This window comes from Esox lucius, chromosome 9 (assembly GCF_011004845.1).
Source record: "Esox lucius isolate fEsoLuc1 chromosome 9, fEsoLuc1.pri, whole genome shotgun sequence".
In the NCBI taxonomy this organism is placed as follows: domain Eukaryota; kingdom Metazoa; phylum Chordata; class Actinopteri; order Esociformes; family Esocidae; genus Esox; species Esox lucius.
In genome coordinates this window covers 21,736,452-21,756,814 of record NC_047577.1, presented here as the reverse complement: position 1 = coordinate 21,756,814, position 20,363 = coordinate 21,736,452, and the positions used below count along the sequence as shown (strand labels likewise).

General features: G+C 38.1%; 1 protein-coding gene across 1 annotated transcript; it reads left to right on the top strand.

Annotated features, from left to right (window-relative positions):
• The first annotated feature begins 10,841 nt into the window (after nucleotides 1–10,841).
• rrp36 (ribosomal RNA processing 36) lies at nucleotides 10,842–20,012 on the top strand. Its single transcript, XM_010873062.5, has 8 exons — nucleotides 10,842–11,054; nucleotides 11,662–12,103; nucleotides 13,563–13,698; nucleotides 15,272–15,338; nucleotides 15,446–15,550; nucleotides 15,698–15,775; nucleotides 17,015–17,132; nucleotides 19,560–20,012. Exons 2-8 carry the CDS (start codon nucleotides 11,668–11,670, stop codon nucleotides 19,700–19,702), a joined length of 1,083 nt encoding a protein of 360 aa, XP_010871364.2. The 5' UTR covers nucleotides 10,842–11,054; nucleotides 11,662–11,667; the 3' UTR covers nucleotides 19,703–20,012.
• Nucleotides 20,013–20,363: the final 351 nt, after the last annotated feature.

Below are 20,363 nucleotides of genomic sequence, written 5' to 3'. Positions count from 1 at the left end.
CAACTCTGTCAATATTACACATACATCATTAGATAATACATAAATATACATAAATCATACATTTCCACTCAGAAATTAGTAAAAGGATGTCACGTTTGCATATAGAATTAATTTGCCCACAAACAATATCCCGTGAACCATTTAAGATAGACACACTAAATTACAATTAATATAAACTCTCCATGTGACAGTGCGAGTGCAATTTGGCAAAAGGGAAAGAAACCCCAAAACAATATCTCTTAAACTGTTCCAGCTACAGACCAAACCAACTTTGTTTCACAGGTTTAGAGTATTCCAATTAAAAATTTGTAAACTCTTTAGTGTGTGTATAAATAAGTGTATATGTGTACATGTACAGTTGTGCTCAAAAGTTTGCATACCCTTAAAGAATTGGTAATATATGTACCATTTGTAAAGAAAACATGAGTGAGCAGGCAAAACACGTCTTTTATTTCTTATGGGATTCATATTCAACTTTAAGTTAAACAGAATGGCATACATCAAATGAACTGACCCCTGTTCAAATGTTTGCATACCTTTACTTCTTGATACAAATTGTCTGCCAGTATTTTCTGCTAAAATGATTTCACCTTGCCATCAATTTTCACAAGATTCCTTGTGCCTTTAGAGCTCACACCCTCGCAAAACATCAGAGAGCCACCACAATGCTTCACAGTGAGGATGGTATTCTGTTCACTTTAGGCCTTGTTGACCCCTCTCCAAACATAGCACTTATGGTTTGACCATAAAGCTCTATTTTGGTCTCGTCACTCCAAATTATAGTGTGTCAGAAGCTGTGGAGCATGTCAAGGTGTTTTCGGGCATATTGTAACCAGACTTTTTTGTGGTATTGGCGCAGTAAAGGTTTCTTTCTGGCAACTCAACCATGCAATACAATTTCTTTAATGCACACTCACTAAAAAAGTACAAATCTATTGCATCTAACATTTTCTCTACAAGCTGTGACATTTAAAGAAGACTTCAGTGGATTTAAAAAATGGAAACTATTACATAATTGTAGGTTAAGGCCAATCATAGAAAAGTAGACATTCCCACCTAAGGTCTCCTGCACGTCAGCTTGGTGAGATAGCGGGTGAGCATCTTTAATGGAGCAAGCAATTAGCCAACAGAAGCCTGTACAGAGTCTCAGGCCTCCAAGCAATTAGCCAACAGAAGCCTGTACAGAGTCTCAGGCCTCCAAGCAATTAGCCAACAGAAGCCTGTACAGAGTCTCAGGCCTCCAGGCAATTAGCCAACAGAAGCCTGTACAGAGTCTCAGGCCTCCAGGCATTTAGCCAACAGAAGCCTGTATAGAGTCTCAGACCTCCAGGCAATTAACCAACAGAAGCCTGTACAGAGTCTCAGGTCTCCAGATTTCCTCCAGACAATGTGAGGCCTACTCACTACCATACATGCATATGACTTCATGTTCCTCTAATGCTTGCTTGAGCTTCTCATACTGATTGGGTGAAAAGTGTCGGCATGGCCATATAACACAGCACACCTTCAGAGGTCTAGTGGAGTCCATGCCTCAACTGGTCAGGGATGTTTTGGTGGCAAAAGGTGGACTTACAGAGGACAATGAGTTCATAGCAACATCATGGTGTCGCCTATAATGTATGCTCAGTTCCCAAAGATTGTGAAGACTAATGCTGACTAATTTAAATTTAAAAAAAATTTGGGATCGTAGAATTTGTGTGTTATTGCTGTTTCAATGTAGACAGTTATACAGTATGGCTATTTAAGCGATTGATGCATTTGTCTATTACATACAATAGAGTAAACTCTGACAGCCTATTCGCCAACTGTCATAAGATGTTTTTCTACCAGTACTTCAAAACTATGATCGTAAAGAATAGTTTTGCTTTGTATTTTATTATTTCTTAAGATAATTCAAATGTTCAAAGAAATAGTCTTTATCTCGGTGTAGGCTATTGGTGTATTTCTTTAATAAAACATTTTGTAATTATATCAGTGATAAAGTTACAAATAGAAACATTTTGCTTTTAAATTCGTTATAACCTGTTATTTTAGGAGAACATTGTGAACATTGCGTGTACTGTTGTTAAGAAAACGATTTTCGAGAATGAATAGCATTTTCAGCGTTCTAGCTCCCCCATGTGTTTGGGATAGTGCAATCACAGTTTGACACAATCTTTGATGTGTTTTCTGAAGTGATGAATCACACTTCGCTATCTGACAGTCTGTTGGACAAGTCTATGTAGGGCGGATGCCAGGAGAACACTACCTACCGGAATGCATCGTTACTGTTACGTTTGGTGGAAGAGGGATAATGGTCTGGGGCTGTGTTTCAGAGTTTGGGCTAGTCCCCTTAGTTCCAGTGAAGGGTTATCTTCATGCTACAGGATACAAAGACATTTTAGACAATTTGGTGTTTCCAATTTTTGTGACAACTGTTTGGGAAAGGCTGTTTCCTGTTCCAGCATGATTGTGTCCCCGTGCACAAAGTGGGGTCCATAAAGACATGGTTCGATGAGGTAGGTGTGGAGGAACTCGAGTGGCCTGCACAGAGCCTTGGCCTCAAACCAATTGAACATCTTTGGCATGAACTGGAACGGAAATTGCGAGCCTGGCCTTTTTGTCCAACATCAGGGCCTGACCTCACAAATGCTCTTTCGGCTGTATGGGAACAAAGAGACACTCCAAAATCTTGTGGAAAGCCTTCCCAGAGGAGTGGCAGCTGTCATATCTGCAAAGGGCAGGGGGCAACTCCATATTGCTGCCCATGGTATTGGAATGGGATATCCAACAAGCTCATATACAGTGGATATAAAAAGTCTACACACCCCTGTTAAAATGCCAGGTTTTGTGATCTTAATGAATGAGACAAAGATAAATCATGTCAGAACCTTTTCTCCTTTAATGTGACCTATAATGTGACCTACGTATAAGGCCTGGCAGAGCCCCCACAGGGAAGATACATAGACAAAAATCGGGAAATAAATCGGGTTTCATGATTGTCCCCGGCGGTCACTGTCCATCCTGTTTAAGTCCTATTAAAAAAAAATTATAATAAATCCCAATTACATCACTCTCATGTGGTGACATCACATCAGTGGAGGGAAATTAAACTGTGGTAAGCGTCACTTACAGATTTTTATGTTTTTAAGTGAGTTGTTAGGCCTAAATATATAAGAAATCAATCAAATTGAATCATGTTAAAACATGTTTTTGAAAATATATTCAAGATCATGCGAGCCATTACGCTAACACAGGAAGGCTAAAAGCTAACTTTAGCTCCAAATGTCCACCCTGTTAGTGTCCATCCTGTTAGCCTTATTCAAATAACTGGGTGGACAACAACCTAACAGGGTGGACATTTATATAGTAATGTTGACAAGATTTGTTGCCATATGCAGTGTTTCCCCAACATGCATTCAACAGCAAAGATTTTTGATCGTTATTTGATATTTCATAATCAACCAGGGCCAACCCAGGGCCCACTGCACCAGCCTAAGGTCTGACGATGGGTCTGAGGATTTCATCCCGGTACCTAACAGAAGTCAGGTTATCGTTGGAAAGCATGTGGAGGTCTGTGCGACCCTCGAAGGATATGCCTCCCCAGACGATCACTAACGCACCACCAAACCGGTCATGCTGGATGATGTTGCAGGCAGCATAACGTTCACCACGATGTCTCCAGACTCTTTCACGTCTGTCACATGTGCTCAGTTTGAACCTACTCTCATCTGTGAAGAGAACTGGGTGCCAATGGTGGACATGCCAGTTCTGGTGTTCTCTGGCGAATCCCAATTGAGCTGCACGGTGCTGGTCTGTGAGCACAGGTCCCACTAGAGGACATCGGGCCCTTGTGCCTCCCTCATTGAGTCAGTTTCTGACAGTTTCCTTAGAAAACATGCACACTAGTAGCTGCAGGTCATTCTGTAGGGCTATGGCAGTGCTCCATCTGTTCCTGTTGACTTGGTGTTATACTGTGTTCATTAAGTGTTCCTTTAACATTTTTTGAACAGTGTTGTTACACAGACTAGCCCAAAAAGGTTGCAATATTTAGTTGGACCGCCTTTAGCTTTGATTACAGCGTGCCTTTGCTGTGGCATTATTTCGACAACCTTATGCAACATCGCATTTATTTACAGCCAGAGTTGCATTAATTTTTGAGATCTTGTATTGACGAGAGGAAAGTCAAACCACTCTGTCAAGTCATCTCCAGCACAAACTTTCAGTGGGGCTAAGGTCAGTGCTCTGTATTGGCCTGAAAATTATTCCTCATGCTCCCTGAACCACTCTTGCACAATCTGAGTCCAATGAATCCTGGCACTGGCATTGGCATCTTAACATGACACGCCCAACAAGTGGTTTTCTTGCAGCCACACAGCTGTTTACTACTGAGTTCTCGTTGCAAGTGTGTGTATGGAAATGCTCCTACTTTCACTAATAAACATGGCCATTAGTTCTAATGCTGATTTTTTTATGGCTTCACCAAGCCACTTCAACAAGCGTAAGTAATCTTTGATTACAGTCATTCAAGATTCTTTTCTGGCCACATTCATTCCGAGAAGTTGACAGTTTACCATTATCCTTCCATTTTAAAAATGTGTTGGACAGCTCTTAACCCAATTCCAGTAATTTCAGCACTCTCCTGAGTTTTCTTTGCTTCATGCAGGCCAATAATTAATAATATATAACACAGTAACATCTTTTCCACAAGCAATGAGAAGTGAAGAAATTAGAAATGTTATGTCCACTCTGTTATGCTACTGTCCACTCTGGTAGACCTCTGTCCAGCCTGTTATGTTGGTATTTTTTGATCATAGATGAATGAAATGACCAAATATCAAGTGTGTATTTGTAGTTACACACTGATATAGAAGTGGTTGATTATACATGCTAGAAACTGAGTAATCTTTACCATATATATATATTTTTTTTAAGAAACAATGTGGATTCATTTGTCCCGTTCTCATAATGTGCACTTGTTTTTTTCAATATATGTTGTTAAAAATTATTTTATTGTAAAAAATAATATCTTATTAGATTGAGAGACATACGATTCCTATAAAAAAAGTTATTTTAATAGCAACCATGAACTTAAAACGAATTTAAACAATTAAGTCTATTTCCTTAACAGGGTGGACATATCCCGAATGTCACATGTTGTTTATATATTTAAGTATAATAAAATGTAGGTGCCTGAGCTCGACCAATATGTTTTTCAGCACGTTAGATTTGTCCTTTATATAACAGAACATTCAAATATAGGTAAATCAACTATTTATTTATCCCAAGTTATGTTCAAATGGCACCCTATAATTTTTTTTAACAAATAATAGAAAGCCACTACCCCTCCAAAAACCTTTCACTAGCACAATAAAAATATACTACAGAAATAAGACAGCGAAGTATAAGAACAATTGTGAACAGATTAACAGTGAAATTCAACAATCATTAATGAAAATTGAGATGGTATTTCCCTCTAGTGGCGATAGGGGTCAAAACAGCCCAACCTTATTCTAACAGTCTTTGCGGCAACAACAATAACCTTCTGAACTGCTCTGAACAGCTGTTTCAACGTACAATTCAGAAGAACATTCACGGCACAGTATTCTTCTTCTGGCATTGGGTTCAGTGTTCAATGAGGACTCCAGCATCTACCACCTGTGATTATTTTATTCTGCATGGAAATCGGATATAGGAATGCAGAGAATTCTGTCATGTAAGTCACAGTTGACAATCATCCACTCTGTGAACATGCTATTTATAAAATAAATAAAACCCTCCGTAAGATCTGCATACCCCCATATGGGTAGCTTGCATTACCTACAATTGGCCAACTGTAAGTGCTATAATTGTGAAGTGGAAGCAACATCAGCATGACCCTTATTTTTTAGGGGGACAGCTACAAAGATGATATGATACCATATCAAAATACAAAATGATGTTTGCAAAATGTATCTTAATCACTTAGCAAGCCACCACACACATCTACATGGGTTGCATATTGCACCATTGGTTATTTAACTGAGAATACTCATTGGTGTACCCTCAATGAGTTCTAATGATTTTGGTGTAAAGCGCATTACTGAGGATTGAAAACACGATGCCATCTATGAAGAAGGAAAATCATAGCTAGGAGCCTAGCTAAACCCTTTGTTGGTATTTTAATTTCATCAGATTGATATTAAATACAGTATAATGTGAGCTGTTTAGCTGTTTAGCAGTATAATGTGTACTGAATTAACTAGCTAAGGATTAGTGATGTGCAGTTCGGGAAGGATTTGTTCTTTTTGAAAAAATATTTTAGTGACTCTGGACTCATGAGTCCAGGATGGTGTTATTCTAAAGGGGAGACCTAAGAGTGTTCCATGATTTCAGTGGTGTGATTTGGATGTTCCAACAAATATAGATCTATATATCTGGAGTTTGCCCTAACTTCATGCCTGTCTCATGGCTAGTGATTTAACCTTTTGACTTTCTGAAGTTTGGCTGAGGTGTCTTCATAGTTATTAACTTTAGTCATGCCTTCTCCATGGCATTATTAAAACAGCTACATGAATTATGCTGTTAGACCCTAGCCCAGCACCAAGATTAAAAACAAGTTATTTTTAATGTAAAGTCAAACAACAGCAGCGTACCTAGCTTTCTAACCATTTTTGCAGTCTGCAATGTAAGACAAAAGTTACTGTTTACACGTGCTTCCTCCCACAGAGGTAAAAATTCAACAGACATTCGCCAACAGCCATTTATAGCTTTGAAAATCAATAACTTATTCATCGATTATCAAAAAACATCTGATTTATTCTATAATAGCCTGGCATTCCTTTACAACCTTTGTTTTCAATAGAAATTCTACTTAGGATTTAGTATAAATTCCTGAAATCAGCAATAATGCAATTACAGCTTTGAAAATAACTTATTCACTGATTGACATATACACCTCAAATAACGTCAGATGAATTCTGGAAATGCCTGGCATACTTTTACAACTTTTACAAATAATTATTTAATTTAATTCATAGAAATACATACAAGTACTTCTTGATAATGACTGATAATGGTCTTTCTGTGTGAGTTGTATTATGGACATCAGAAGGTTGATACCCTAGGCTTTAATCTATATAGTGTACCTCCCCTGGTAGGGATCTGCTCAAAAGTATTGCACAATATAGAGTGAACAGTGTGGCATTTTCGATGTAGTAATGTAATGAAAATGTAGATGGTATTTCCCTCTAGTGGTGATAGGGGTCAAAACAGGCCAAACTTATTCTTACACACTTAGCTGTGCCTCATGACCACTAAGCTGTAGGCTGCTAGGACTAAAGTGAGATGTTTTTGAGGGTCTGATGCAATCCAGTGGCAGAAGCGATACTTTTAATTCAGGATATCATGTAATCTCACCTGATGCTCACTTAGAATTACTAATAAATTACATTTAAAAAAATATTTTGTGAAAGAATCTAAGCAAAACATCGGAACGTTACACCATTTGTCTTCCCCATTTCTTGGTTTGACATAAATCATAACAATACTGGTAATTCCAAAAATTACTACATACTAAAAAAGATCAAATGAAATTCCTCTTGTTGGTATGTAGGTAATTTATTGTCACATGGCTTATATTTACATGCACATTTATATGCATGAAAGGTTTCTTCTTTTTTTGTTTACAATAAATGTTATGGCAAAGAGGCCACTTCCACTGCTTGTTTTGCTGTGGTGAAGTGTCTCTTGCTCATTTCCAGAGGTGTGGTACCATCTCTGGCATTTCGAAAATTGTATCTGCAAAATGAATCACAGAAACCCATATAACTGACAGAACATACACAGTACATTCTGTACATTTCTGTCTTTTTGAGATTATGATATATGTGACATGACACAACTCTACCAACCAAAATGACCATTAAATAACATGTGACAGAAATGTGTAAATTAAAACTAGGTGTGACATAATTGTGGATCCATGATTCAGTATTGAATCTCTGTAGAAATGACAGTATTCCAGGGATAACATGGCCACTTCCATTACACCATCTGAGGTATTCACCGCTCAGTTTTTCCATTTCATTCAGAGAGACCAACAACCAAGGTCATAATGATGCAAAAACTGTTTATACTTGTGTGGTACCAAAACTGTTTTTTATAGTTTTTTTATAGTTTTGTAACAGTATATGACAGTATATGACAGTATATGACAGAAACAGCAATAACCCATTGGGTGAATCTTTGGGAATCTCCTTTTGGATCATTGCTTGCACAAATCGAGCAGTCTTGACTTGCATCAAATACTAAAAAGATAAAACACATCGGAATGACCACCTTTTAATATGTTATTTACAAAATTAGAGATATAGATTATTATACACTCAGCTAAAAGGATTATTAGGAACACATGTTCAATTTCTCATTAATGCAATTATCTAATCAACCAATCACATGGCAGTTGCTTCAATGCATTTAGGGGTGTGGTCCTGCTCAAGACAATCTCCTGAACTCCAAACTGAATGTCAGAATGGGAAAGAAAGGTGATTAAAGCAATTTTGAGCGTGGCATGGTTGTTGGTGCCAGACGGGCTGGTCTGAGTATTTCACAATCTGCTCAGTTACTGGGATTTTCACGCACAACCATTTCTAGGGTTTACAAAGAATGGTGTGAAAAGGGAAAAACATCCAGTATGCGGCAGTCCTGTGGGCGAAAATGCCTTGTTGATGCTAGAGGTCAGAGGAGAATGGGTCGACTGATTCAAGCTGATAGAAGAGCAACTTTGACTGAAATAACCACTCGTTACAACCGAGGTATGCAGCAAAGCATTTGTGAAGCCACAACACGCACAACACGAACCTTGAGGCGGAAGGGCTACAACAGCAGAAGACCCCACCGGGTACCACTCATCTCCACTACAAATAGGAAAAAGAGGCTACAATTTACACAAGCTCACCAAAATTGGACAGTTGAAGGCTGGAAGAATGTTGCCTGGTCTGATGAGTCTCGATTTCTGTTGAGACATTCAGATGGTAGAGTCAGAATTTGGCATAATCAGAATGAGAACATGGTTCCATCATGCCTTGTTACCCCTGTGCAGGCTGGTGGTGGTGGTGTAATGGTGTGAGGGATGTTTTCTTGGCACACTTTAGGCCCCTTAGTGCCAATTGGGCATTGTTTAAATGCCACAGCCTACCTGAGCATTGTTTCTGACCATGTCCATCCCTTTATGACCACCATGTACCCATCCTCTGATGGCTACTTCCAGCAGGAGAATGCATCATGTCACAAAGCTCGAATCATTTCAAATTGGTTTCTTGAACATGACAATGAGTTCACTGTACTGAAATGGCCCCCACAGTCACCAGATCTCAACCCAATAGAGTATCTTTGGGATGTGTTGGAACGGGAGCTTCGTGCCCTGGATGTGCATCCAACAAATCTCCATCAACTGCAAGATGCTATCCTATCAATATGGGCCAACATTTCTAAAGAATGCTTTCAGCACCTTGTTGAATCAATGCCACGTAGAATGAAGGCAGTTCTGAAGGCGAAAGGGGGTCAAACACAGTATTAGTATGGTGTTCCTAATAATCCTTTAGGTGAGTGTATATTGATAGTTATTATATCAATATCATTCACAAACAAAAGAAAAATGAATGTTTTTGTGCCATGAAATAGCTTTGGCTGTGTTAAGTTCATATTCAGTTTCGCTAGCTCATTAAGAGTCCCCGATCACGCCTGCGTGATCAAATCACATAACTGGTTTAAAATGTCGAAGCATAGAAACAAAGTCACGTTGAGCACTGCCGTTGAAAGTGCTGGCTTGAAACTCCATTCTAGTTTTGGTTTTATGTTGATAGACCAAGTAAAAAATGGCAATAGGATCATTTACATTTGATATAAAAAATTTATTTATGCATAAAAGAATGCAAGTTGGGATGGAAAAGGTGTTGCATTTATTTTAATATATTCGTCATTTTTTGTCATAAAACCAAACCGAGAAAAATGGCTGAAAATAAATCCTTTTTTAAATCAGATTTTGTGTTTTAGGGTGTTTTTGTGTCAAGTATGTTTTACAAAAGTGAAAAACTGATTGTCAGGTCATATAGGCTGACAAAAGAGGATTCCAAACATTGGTATGGTAAAAAAAAAATGTATGTAGTATATAAAGGCATGATCAAAAGTACTTCAAAATTGCCAAAATAGCACAACACTCATAAGACAGCCACTCACGTGGGAGATCCGGGTTCGAGTGCAACAACATTTATCACTTTAAATTGCGGGCAGGCTGAACTAGGCTAGCCCGGTTTTTATTTTTTGAATAGATTCCTATAGAGATGACATATACGTCACTTGTATTTTGGTCACTGGCCTTTAGATTTGCCATTTAAAATGTTGGTGATTTTATCAGAATTTATCCTTCTATACAATATTTTTTTAATAGCTCACTATCCATATGAACCACAGATTTACAAACACGTGTTGTGCATTCTTTTACCTCTCTTCTGAAAGGTACACCTCTTATTTATTCCAAATTAATTATCTTTATTTTATTAATTTAAATATTTGTGTTATTATAACTCCAAAAAAATTTAATAGCTTGCTATCCAGATGACAAGTACCTCGAAAACCACTTGCATTTTGTTCACTGACCTTCCTTGTTTAGTACTATAGTACGCCATTTTATTCGGATCGAGAAAGGTGCGTTGAATTTGCAGACTGCTGTATTGTACATTTCAGATAGATTGTACTACAAACAGCAAGGTTGTTGGTGTTACAGCGACGTCCTATCGAATTGATTATGTCTCAGTATACGTCATAGGGTTGTTCCTTCATTCCGCAAAAAAACGTTGTATTTACTTCAACAGAAGTAGGGTGTGAACATTTCGTCAGATTGTCTGTTGGAAAGAAGTCAGTTCCGTTTGCCTCGGTTGAAGAAACGTTTCGCACGTGAAAAGTTTTGTTTGGTGGAATGAATACAGCCCGTACGCTAGTGATTTGTACTGTAACTTCAACATGAGCCCACGTGAAGTGCATTTTCTGTTGGGTGTTTGCTAGTGTAGTTTTTCTATAAGGATACCCGTATCGCTGTAAGTTCCCACTTAATTTGTTAAAATAAAAAGACCCACGCATTGTACAGTGCTTTATCGATTTGTCTAGCTATTTGTGATACTTGCGATCTAGCCGTTAGGACACATTTGTTAGTTGGCTAGCTGCTAACGCCAATGCAACATAAGCGGGCCTACTTAAAGCCTTGGACTCGAGTTGTTTTATTCAAGGGAGCAGTCTCTACTCAGGTTGAACATTTTGTTTTCTGCATTATATCAAACCGCTTACTGTAAATAGGCGTACTAGTTAACTACCAAACAAATATTCCATTCAGGACTGGCTTTGTGCTGGTCAGTACTTTTGTTTGTATTCTCTGTAGAGGTATTATTCGCCTAAATGTTTTGACTTAAAATTAGCTAGCTTGCTGTTAACAAGCTACGTCCCTATAATGCTTCTACTTTTCTGCCCATTGTTGTTTCTGCTATCTGACAGTGTAGAACGTACAGCTGTGGGTGTTTTACCCTTTGTTATTGTTAAAATTCCTTAACTTGGTTATAGAACTAGGCTAAATATATTTTAGACCGTAGTGACTTTGATTTACACAAAACCACTGCCAATAACAACTCTCTTTTTTTCTTTTTACATTAGCACACTATGTCATCAAGGCAGAATGCAACAATTAAGCAAAAGCAACAAGAAGTAGCTGGCTTTGTCTCTTGTGTCAGTAACAAGTCAGAAAAGAGCAAAAGCCTATCAAATAAAGCCATTGATAGCAGTGATGAAGACTCTGAGCTAGACCAAAATTTTGCCCTACTCAGTCGAAAGAGATCTTCAGGTATTACAGATGAAGACCAAGAAGAGTCTAGAAGTGAGGAAGAAGATGATGTTATGAGTGGCGATGGTCTTGAAGAGGATAGTGATGATGGTGTTGATGAAGATGCAGAGGGTGATGATACTGATGATGGTGATGAAGATGCAACAGGATCAGGTTGTGACACTCGTGAGGATGAGGAGGATGATGATGATGATGCAGCAAAACCGGCAACTGAGAACAGTGGTGAAATACAAACCGAAGAAGACATAAAAAAAGGTTAATCATTTATTTAATTTCAGCTTAAAGGGATTGTTCGACCTAGATTTATATTGGTGTGAAATTTGGTTAGAGTTGTTCTTGAAGGCCTATGGAGTGATTTCTCTCAATAAGCGGTTATTCACCTTTGTTCCAGCCTGGAAAACTGACCGGTAAACATAAGGAACATCATATTGGTCGGAAAGGAGATTTATAAAGTCAAAATGAAAGGAATGAGGCTTCCAATTTTTCAAAGCTAGCCATCCAAAAAAAGGAACTTTTCCCCAATGTAATTTTTATTTTTTTTATGCACCTGTATGATTCTAGGTCTAAATATCCCTCTAATACCAAATGTTAGGCCTTTCATTCATCTTTTAGTACACATTTTGTAACTGTTCTGATCTATGTAGCATCGGGTAGGACCCCCTTTTGCCTACATCCACATCAAGGTTTGACGGCCTATGCATTTAGATATCCCTTTCTGCATACCACTGTCATAAAGAGAGTTTGCGTGAGTATTTGTGGCCTTTCTGTCAGCTTCAGTCAGTCTGTCAATTATTTGACCTTTCTAACAAGGTGGTTTTGCACACAAAACTGCTGTTGCGTGGTTGGACTGTGCATTAACATAGCACTATAATCACCACCAAACCGGTGCTCTACGAGCGCACAGCAATCATTCAAATGTATGTTATAAAGACATTTTTACATTAGCAGTTGTCACAAAGTGCTCCTATAGATACCCAGTTTGAAACAACAAGCAACAACAAGACATGCACTTTGTTTAGGTCCGTGTTTCTCAACACTGCTCCTGGACACCCTCCTGCCCTGCATCTTTTAGATCTCTTCCTGCCCTAACATACCTGATGTAGCTCATGAAGGACTTGATAATGAGCTGATCATTTGAATCCGGTGTGACAGAGCAGGGAGAGATCTAAAATATGCAGGGCAGGGGGGCACCCAGGAGCATGGTTGAGGTACACTGGTTTAGAGCTGCGCCAAGTACTGTAACTAACAGCGTTAGGCTTACTGATCAGGCAATGATGGTTAGAGTTAGAGTGCAAATTCTATATTTATCCCCAATAGCATCTTTGGGGGAAAATGCCTCCCTGGTCAAACCATTCATTATAACCATTCCCTGTTTATACTTAGTCTCTATATTTTATGGTTTAATTAAGCACACCATGGAATTATGGATATATTTTAAAATTATGAATAAAACTGCTATTATACATTATTTTGGTTAGAGGCCTTGTGTAAGAATTGAAATAAAAATGAAAACATCAGTAAATGAAACACCTGCATTTAATGCTAGAATGTTTTTTGTACCTGATTAATCAATGGACAAATTGATTATTGAAGTAGTCGTTACTTTTCGCTAGTAACTTTTTTTGTTTATTGCAAAATTATCTGTAAGCCCAAGTGACTGCAGTGTTCCAAGGTCAGCTGTTTCCTCATTTGTTATATTTGTTATTTTTTACAGAGCTCTCAACAATGTCTTTTGAGGAAATCATGGCACTTCAAAACAAGGTGGGGACGAAGGTCTATAATGAAATAGCTTATGGAAACACAAAGTTAAAAAATGCTCCTGCAAAGAAGAAACGCCTAAACAAGAATAGGTAAGTCCAATTGTCCTTTAACTTTCATGCATTACAAAAAAATTACTTGATTTTTGTGTTATTGTTGCTTGATTCTATTGTGAATAATATTATGTATAATATTCATGATATTGTCAGGTCACAAAGTGTTGCACTCAGGCATGATGATCAGTATATGATGTCATGATGTCTATATCAAATAAATAATCCAAATACTGAATTATAGGCATGTAATGATGCATTCCGAGCCCATTGAAAATCGATGAAAATGTGACGATTCAAGTCTATGGAGATGTTAAATGAACCGCGAGAAACCTTTTAAAAAGAAGGGGTGCTGAAGCTTTATACTTTGACCTTGGTTTACAGGCACGATAAGAGCGAGAAAATTGTAGCGTTAAACCGTCGCAAACATGGAGGCGGCAAGTGTGAATGTTGAGTACGTGCAGAACTGAAACATCCATTTCCCTCTTCAGCTGTCCACTCAAGTGGTGGAAATAATACAACTTGGTTTACTTATTTACAGCCAATTATTTTACTAAGCCTTTTTTTAATGTTTGTTGGGATTGAGGTGAATGATGCGAACGGTTTTAGACTATTCCGCAGTCCAGAATCTTTGCAGATCCTTGATATCTATCTGTGCAGGACCATATTCTACAGTTCAATTCACAGGTTTGCAAAAGGTTTCGAGTCATAGATTGAAATTGCATTTGCAAAATTCAAACCCCAAATCCACCAATGGTGTGCAACAGCCAAGGAGCTTTATATTAATGTAATTTCAACATAGCACCTTTTATCAGACTCCAGGAGCTAGAGCCTAATGCAAATCCTAGAGTCTTAACGTGTAGATGTATGTAGTGTTAACACGATAAAGCTGTCCCTTTTTAGTCAACTGTTTGATTGTTTGGCTGTTATCAACTGGCTTATTTCTTGAGGAGAATGTTAGTCTGTCACTAGGCTAGGTTTGCGAGAGGAAACTTTCTGCATCTCGACTAGCCATCAGCATAGGCGTGCAAACTTTTGTGCCTACCCAGATTAGTGACAATAACTCACTTGCTTTTCCCTTTGGTATGGCCTGACAAAAATTGATTTGAAAAAGAACTGTCAAATTGCCGGTTTTCCAGTGGTCTCAGCCATTGCTTCCGATGCACATTGACTGCTTCATTGTGAATAAAAATTCAACCTACTGCACTCTTTTGTCCAATAAAGCAAAAATGTCATTTATTTGTCAGGGACAGCCAAAACACGTTTTTGAGAAATGAGGCTACATGATATTCTTGCTTGAAACCTGCCTGCCACTCCCTGGACCCTGAGTCTCTTGGATCTTACATCAAGACATCAAGATATTCCCAAGTGCACATGAAATACCTCTAAAAGTGTTCACCAATTTCATAAAACTTTGAGAACTGTTTTGTGCCTTAAGACTTAGAAGGAGATGGGTGCTGAAATTCTGAAATGGGGAAAAATGTTATGGCAACCAATCTTCTGAAATACTTTTTAACTTTGTCTGCCAACAAGTGAAAGCTCTCAACTTTAAAGTTGTTTATCTATTAAAACTCAAAATACCCCTCTCTCAAATATTGTATTTCCCTTTTAGGCCCATGGAAATATCAGCCAAGAGGCCTGCCCCATTTCTCAGACAAGTGGTTCAAGTCAAAAAAACAGTAAGCAACCTCTGAAGTCTTATGTAGATTAATTTAATTGCCAATTTGTTGCTGTTGACCATACAACCTGTCTTTGTCCATACACTTATTGTCTTATTTATTTCCAGGTGTCTAGAGACCCAAGATTTGATGATCTTTCTGGTGAATACAAACCTGAGATCTTTGAGAAAACATACAGATTCATCAATGACATCAAACAGCGTGAAAGAGAGGTACACAAACTATCACATTTGTGTTTGTCTTATCACTAGATTGTTTTCATTTAGACACCCTTGCTGCTGTTTTTTTTTTTGTCTTCAGGTGGACGTTACCTGATTAGACCATCACTAAATGTAACTGCTATTGTTTGTGGTGTATAGGTAGTCCAGAAAAGGCTAAAGAAACCCATAAAGAGTGTGCAGAAGAAAGATGAACTTCAGTTCCTGTTGAAAAGAATGGTGAGTTTACGTTTGCATAATTTAACAGGTGTTTTTCTCCACATGAATTCTTATTTAGATGGCTAGCTGAAAATCCCATATTACTGTCATAGTAATTTCTTAAAGAAAACTAAGCTTTCAGTCTTGATGGAAGATGACGACTCCTGTTTGAGGAAAGGTTCTGAAGATGTTGTAGAGCATTTACCTGCAGCAGAAAGTTACTCCTTTTAGTGAATAACCCTACATAAGGAAATGGCATTCTGTTTATTTACATTTTAGAAATGGTTTCAAAGTTACATGTCTTTGGTGTGATTTATTAACTTTGCATACCTCTATCATTTAATGAGGTTGGATCCTAGCTCAAATATCCATGTGTCCAAACCGAGAGCTCAGAATGCCCATCCCTAATTTTGACATGCTTTAGAATGTAATAATAGTAGTCATGTCAATGCAGGTGCCGTTGGGAAGGTCTTGGGAGAAAGTCTTAAAGTGCATATTGTTTTGGAGACTTTGCATATTCTTTCATTTTTCAACAAAAATGTAATTGTGGTCCTTGAAAAGTGCAATTTAGTGCTTGAAATAGTCATTAAGTCTGTTAATTTGACTATTTCATGAAGCTTTGCCCATAGGGGCTTCACTCCTATTGGTTTAACCCCTCTGCCAATCGGCAGAGACTAAAATTTAAATATGGAAATTTCACCCCTCGTGCACAGGGTTCAATTTTTTTTTCATTTAATTGATTTGCCATAGTTTCTTGTTCCCTTTTCAGTTGCTGCTATGAAATGCATATGTGTTTCAAATATACATTTTTAAGGGCCAAAATAAGATTTTTACTGCACTACTAGCATAAAATCAAGCAAATATGACCAGTAGACATTTGCGGTTAATGTTTTAACTAATATATTTCTGCAAAATTAATCATAATGACATTACTTGTTAAAACTTTCTCACCGGTCTATATATACTTGCTTTAGACACACTCCGTACTATCCTTCCCACTCTAAACCACACTGGACTAGCTAGTGTCTCGTTTGGAATGGGAAGGTGAGGAGACAAGTCGTGGTATTGTTTAGAGGCAGGTTTCTACACAGTACCCTTTAAGAAACATTACAACTATGATCTATCCCTATAGGCACATGATTTCCCGTGAGTGGAATGGGTTAAATGAGTAGAACTTACACCAAATAATTGGTATATTTGTATTCCTTGCATGGTGTTTTAATAACTTACTCACTTCTATTCCATGTTTTCCATTTTCAGGAGAACCAGGAGCGTGCCAGGAAGACCCGGGAGGAGCAGAGGGAGAAGGAGCTGGAGTTCAAGAGGAAACAAAGAGAGATGGCAGGACAGGGACTTAAACCCTTTTTCCTGAAAAAATGTAAGTGTATTGCCAGTCAGGATGTAAAGTATAAAGAATTGTTTTTATGGGTAATTTAGGGCCCTATAAAATCTGTTTTATTTTTTGTCCAATTCCGTTATAATTTTCCCCATAAAATGTTTCTGTGGTTACATTTTATTGTTGAAGAACAACAAAAAAATTTTAAGAAACCAAAAAGAATAATAAAAATAAACACTTATTGCATCTCATCTACCTGCCTGCAGTGATGAGATGCATCCTCTATCTACCAAGCAGCTGAAGCTTGCACATTTTTCTCTATGAATTCTCTCCTTGCATCACTAGATTTTACACTGTATGGGATACTCGTTTAAAGGGGCAAGATGTATTCCTTTCCTTGTTTTTCGTGTTTGAGGTGATTGCTACAGATATTTTTTCTTACCCCATCGATAGTGTGGTGGCAAAAAATGAGGCCATTGGCTTTGTGAAAATCATTACGGTATTACTTTTCTCTAATCTTCGCCGTTGATGTACAGTTGCATAGTTTTTTGGCACATGTTCCTGACTCGTGTTAAGTCACTAAAGTTACGTTATGCACAGAGTTCCACAAGACACGGCCATACAACCACCAGGGAATCTGTGCGTGCACACTGCATTTACAGCTACCAGAGCCTGAAGTTCTTTCAGATCCATTGCACTTCTAGAGTAGGCAAAATGCTGTGATTATTATTAGTAATATTAGGGCAATATTATGATTATGTAAACAAATTAGGTTTTTTAATCTTTCAATTCTGAGAGTTTGTCTGAATTCTGCCCTACTAATTGCTCTACTGCAAAGTATATTTTACTATGATGTAATTATTCAGTGTAATGTAATCTAAAAGATAAGCCTGGAAAAAGGCCAGATGACCCGGTGCCCATAATAACACGTGTCCAGCATGTGGCTCTCATCAGTCAATCTTCCTATGGGCTGGTCATTTTCTCTTTGCATTTTCAGCTATAAATGTATTTTCTGTTGTAGTCTACCATTGAGAATTGTTGAAAACAAATGACTAAATACACTTCCACTTCCAAACATCTCTATAAATAATGCAAAAGGAAAGCCTTGCATTCATACTTGCTTAACTTGTTGTGTGCTGTTGCTGGTAGAGGTACACCTGTTCGTATTCAGGTGTCCAAAGAGCAACATTGGCAAGTCTCACAGATCAGCGTGTCTACTGCTACCCTGTGCACATGAAAGAATTAACCTGAGATTCTCGCTGTCAACAAATACAGAAAAGAGCAGCTGTTTGTATTACTGAGTTACTCAGCAACATCACAGAATTGGTGAATGTTAGAGACCTTGTGCTATGCTTGGCCAGCTTGGTCGACCATGACGAGGCCTGTTCTGAGTGGAACCGGTCCTGTTAAACCGCTGTATGGTCTTGGCCGCCGTGCTGCAGCTCAATTTCAGGGTCTTGGCAATCTTCATATAACCTAGACAATCTTTATGTAGAGCAACAATAATTTTTTTCAGTTCCTCAGAGAGTTCTTTGCCATGAGGTGCCAAGTTGAACTTCCAGTGACCAGTATGAGGGAGCGTGAGAGCGATGACACCAAATTTAACAAACCTGCTCCCCATTCACACCTGAGACCTTGTAACACTAACGAGTCACATGACACTGGGGAGGGAAAATGGCATATTGGGCCTGATTTGGACATTTTCACTTAGGGGTGTACTCACTTTTGTTGCCAGCAGTTTAGACGTTAATGGCTGTGTTTTGAGTTATTTTGAGGGGACAGCAAATGTACACTTATACAACCTGTAGACTCACTACTTTACATTGTAGCAAAATGTGAGGGGTGTACTCACTTTTGTGAGATACTGTATGCCATAAAATTACTTTTCCACTCATGCGTAATCAGCACTGCAGCTTCATGCGTAGCAAAATGTATTGATAGGCTTGTGGGGTTAATATCAACAGCTTGTGTGCGTTTTAATAAGTAATATTTTAGTTTCTCTGGTTATTGTGGTAGTAATAGTATTTTGGGCAAGCTGCAGAAATAATACGCTGCAACAGGATTTTCTCATTTCAGGCCCCTTATTTTAGTCACGCTCAAGGAAGGGACGTAGTGTTGAGTCAATATTCTTTTATAATCAATTGGGCTTTGGCCTGCAGTCTACTCCTCAAACTTCTTTGCTGTAGAACATTTATAATGTAATGTCAGGTTTTCCTGGCTCAAAATTAGTCAACGGTGGTAACTATTACAGTGGTAAATCTGCCCTGCTGTCCATGTCCACTTAAACTGCTAATGCACGCTACAATTACCTCCCTAATAGTAACCAAAATACAAGCAATGTATTTATTCTTTAATTTTTTCTATACATTTGTTCTTATTATTTAGACACTTTTTTGACAGAATCAATATCCAAATGTCCATTATTGTCATCTTAATTCACCTAATGACCTGTTATTAACCCTCTCACAGCTGACAAGAAGAAGCTCGAGCTGGCAGAGAAGTATAGCGAGCTGAAGAAGAGCGGCAAGCTGGAGAACTTCCTGAGCAAGAAGAGGAAGAGGAATGCTGGCAAAGACCGCAGGAAGCTGCCTTACCAGAAGAAGACTCAGTGACCGTCCTGATTATGAGGGGACTTGATGTTTTCTTTGTCTTGTTGATGAAAATTGAAAACATTTTGCAGGAGTTGTTTGTCCTGATGAGACAAAATTTGTCTTCAGTGGGACAGTTTACATTGTTTTCACAAAGGGACATTCTCAAGGCTTTTCTTATTGAGAGGAATGCTGGGAACAATAACATTGTCAAAAACCCCAATGACAATTTAAGATTCATGTCCAGGTTGCCAGTGTGAGTCCTGCATTCTTTTGTATGTATGACATTGGTATACACAAGGTAATTTTATATTAAATTTAATGTATAATAGCATCATATCGTTGAGTGTAATGCCTCTCCTCAATCAAACCTTTGGCTAGCGTTGATGTAACCTCATCCCAAGGCTGTTCCAGATTCTGCTTGGAACAATCATTTGGTCTTCAATCAGTGGGGAGAACAAGTATTTGATACACTGCTGATTTTGCAGGTTTTCCCACTTACAAAGCATTTAGAAATCTAATTTTTATCATAGTTTGAATATAATATCAATATTAATATCTAAAAGATGAAAGCAGCACAAGAAAAATTTATCAAAAAAAAATGATATTGTATAGATCATTCTGAGGTCACTCAGCCCTCCAACATGCTATAAAAAAAATTCACTCAAAATATGCTCAATCGTTT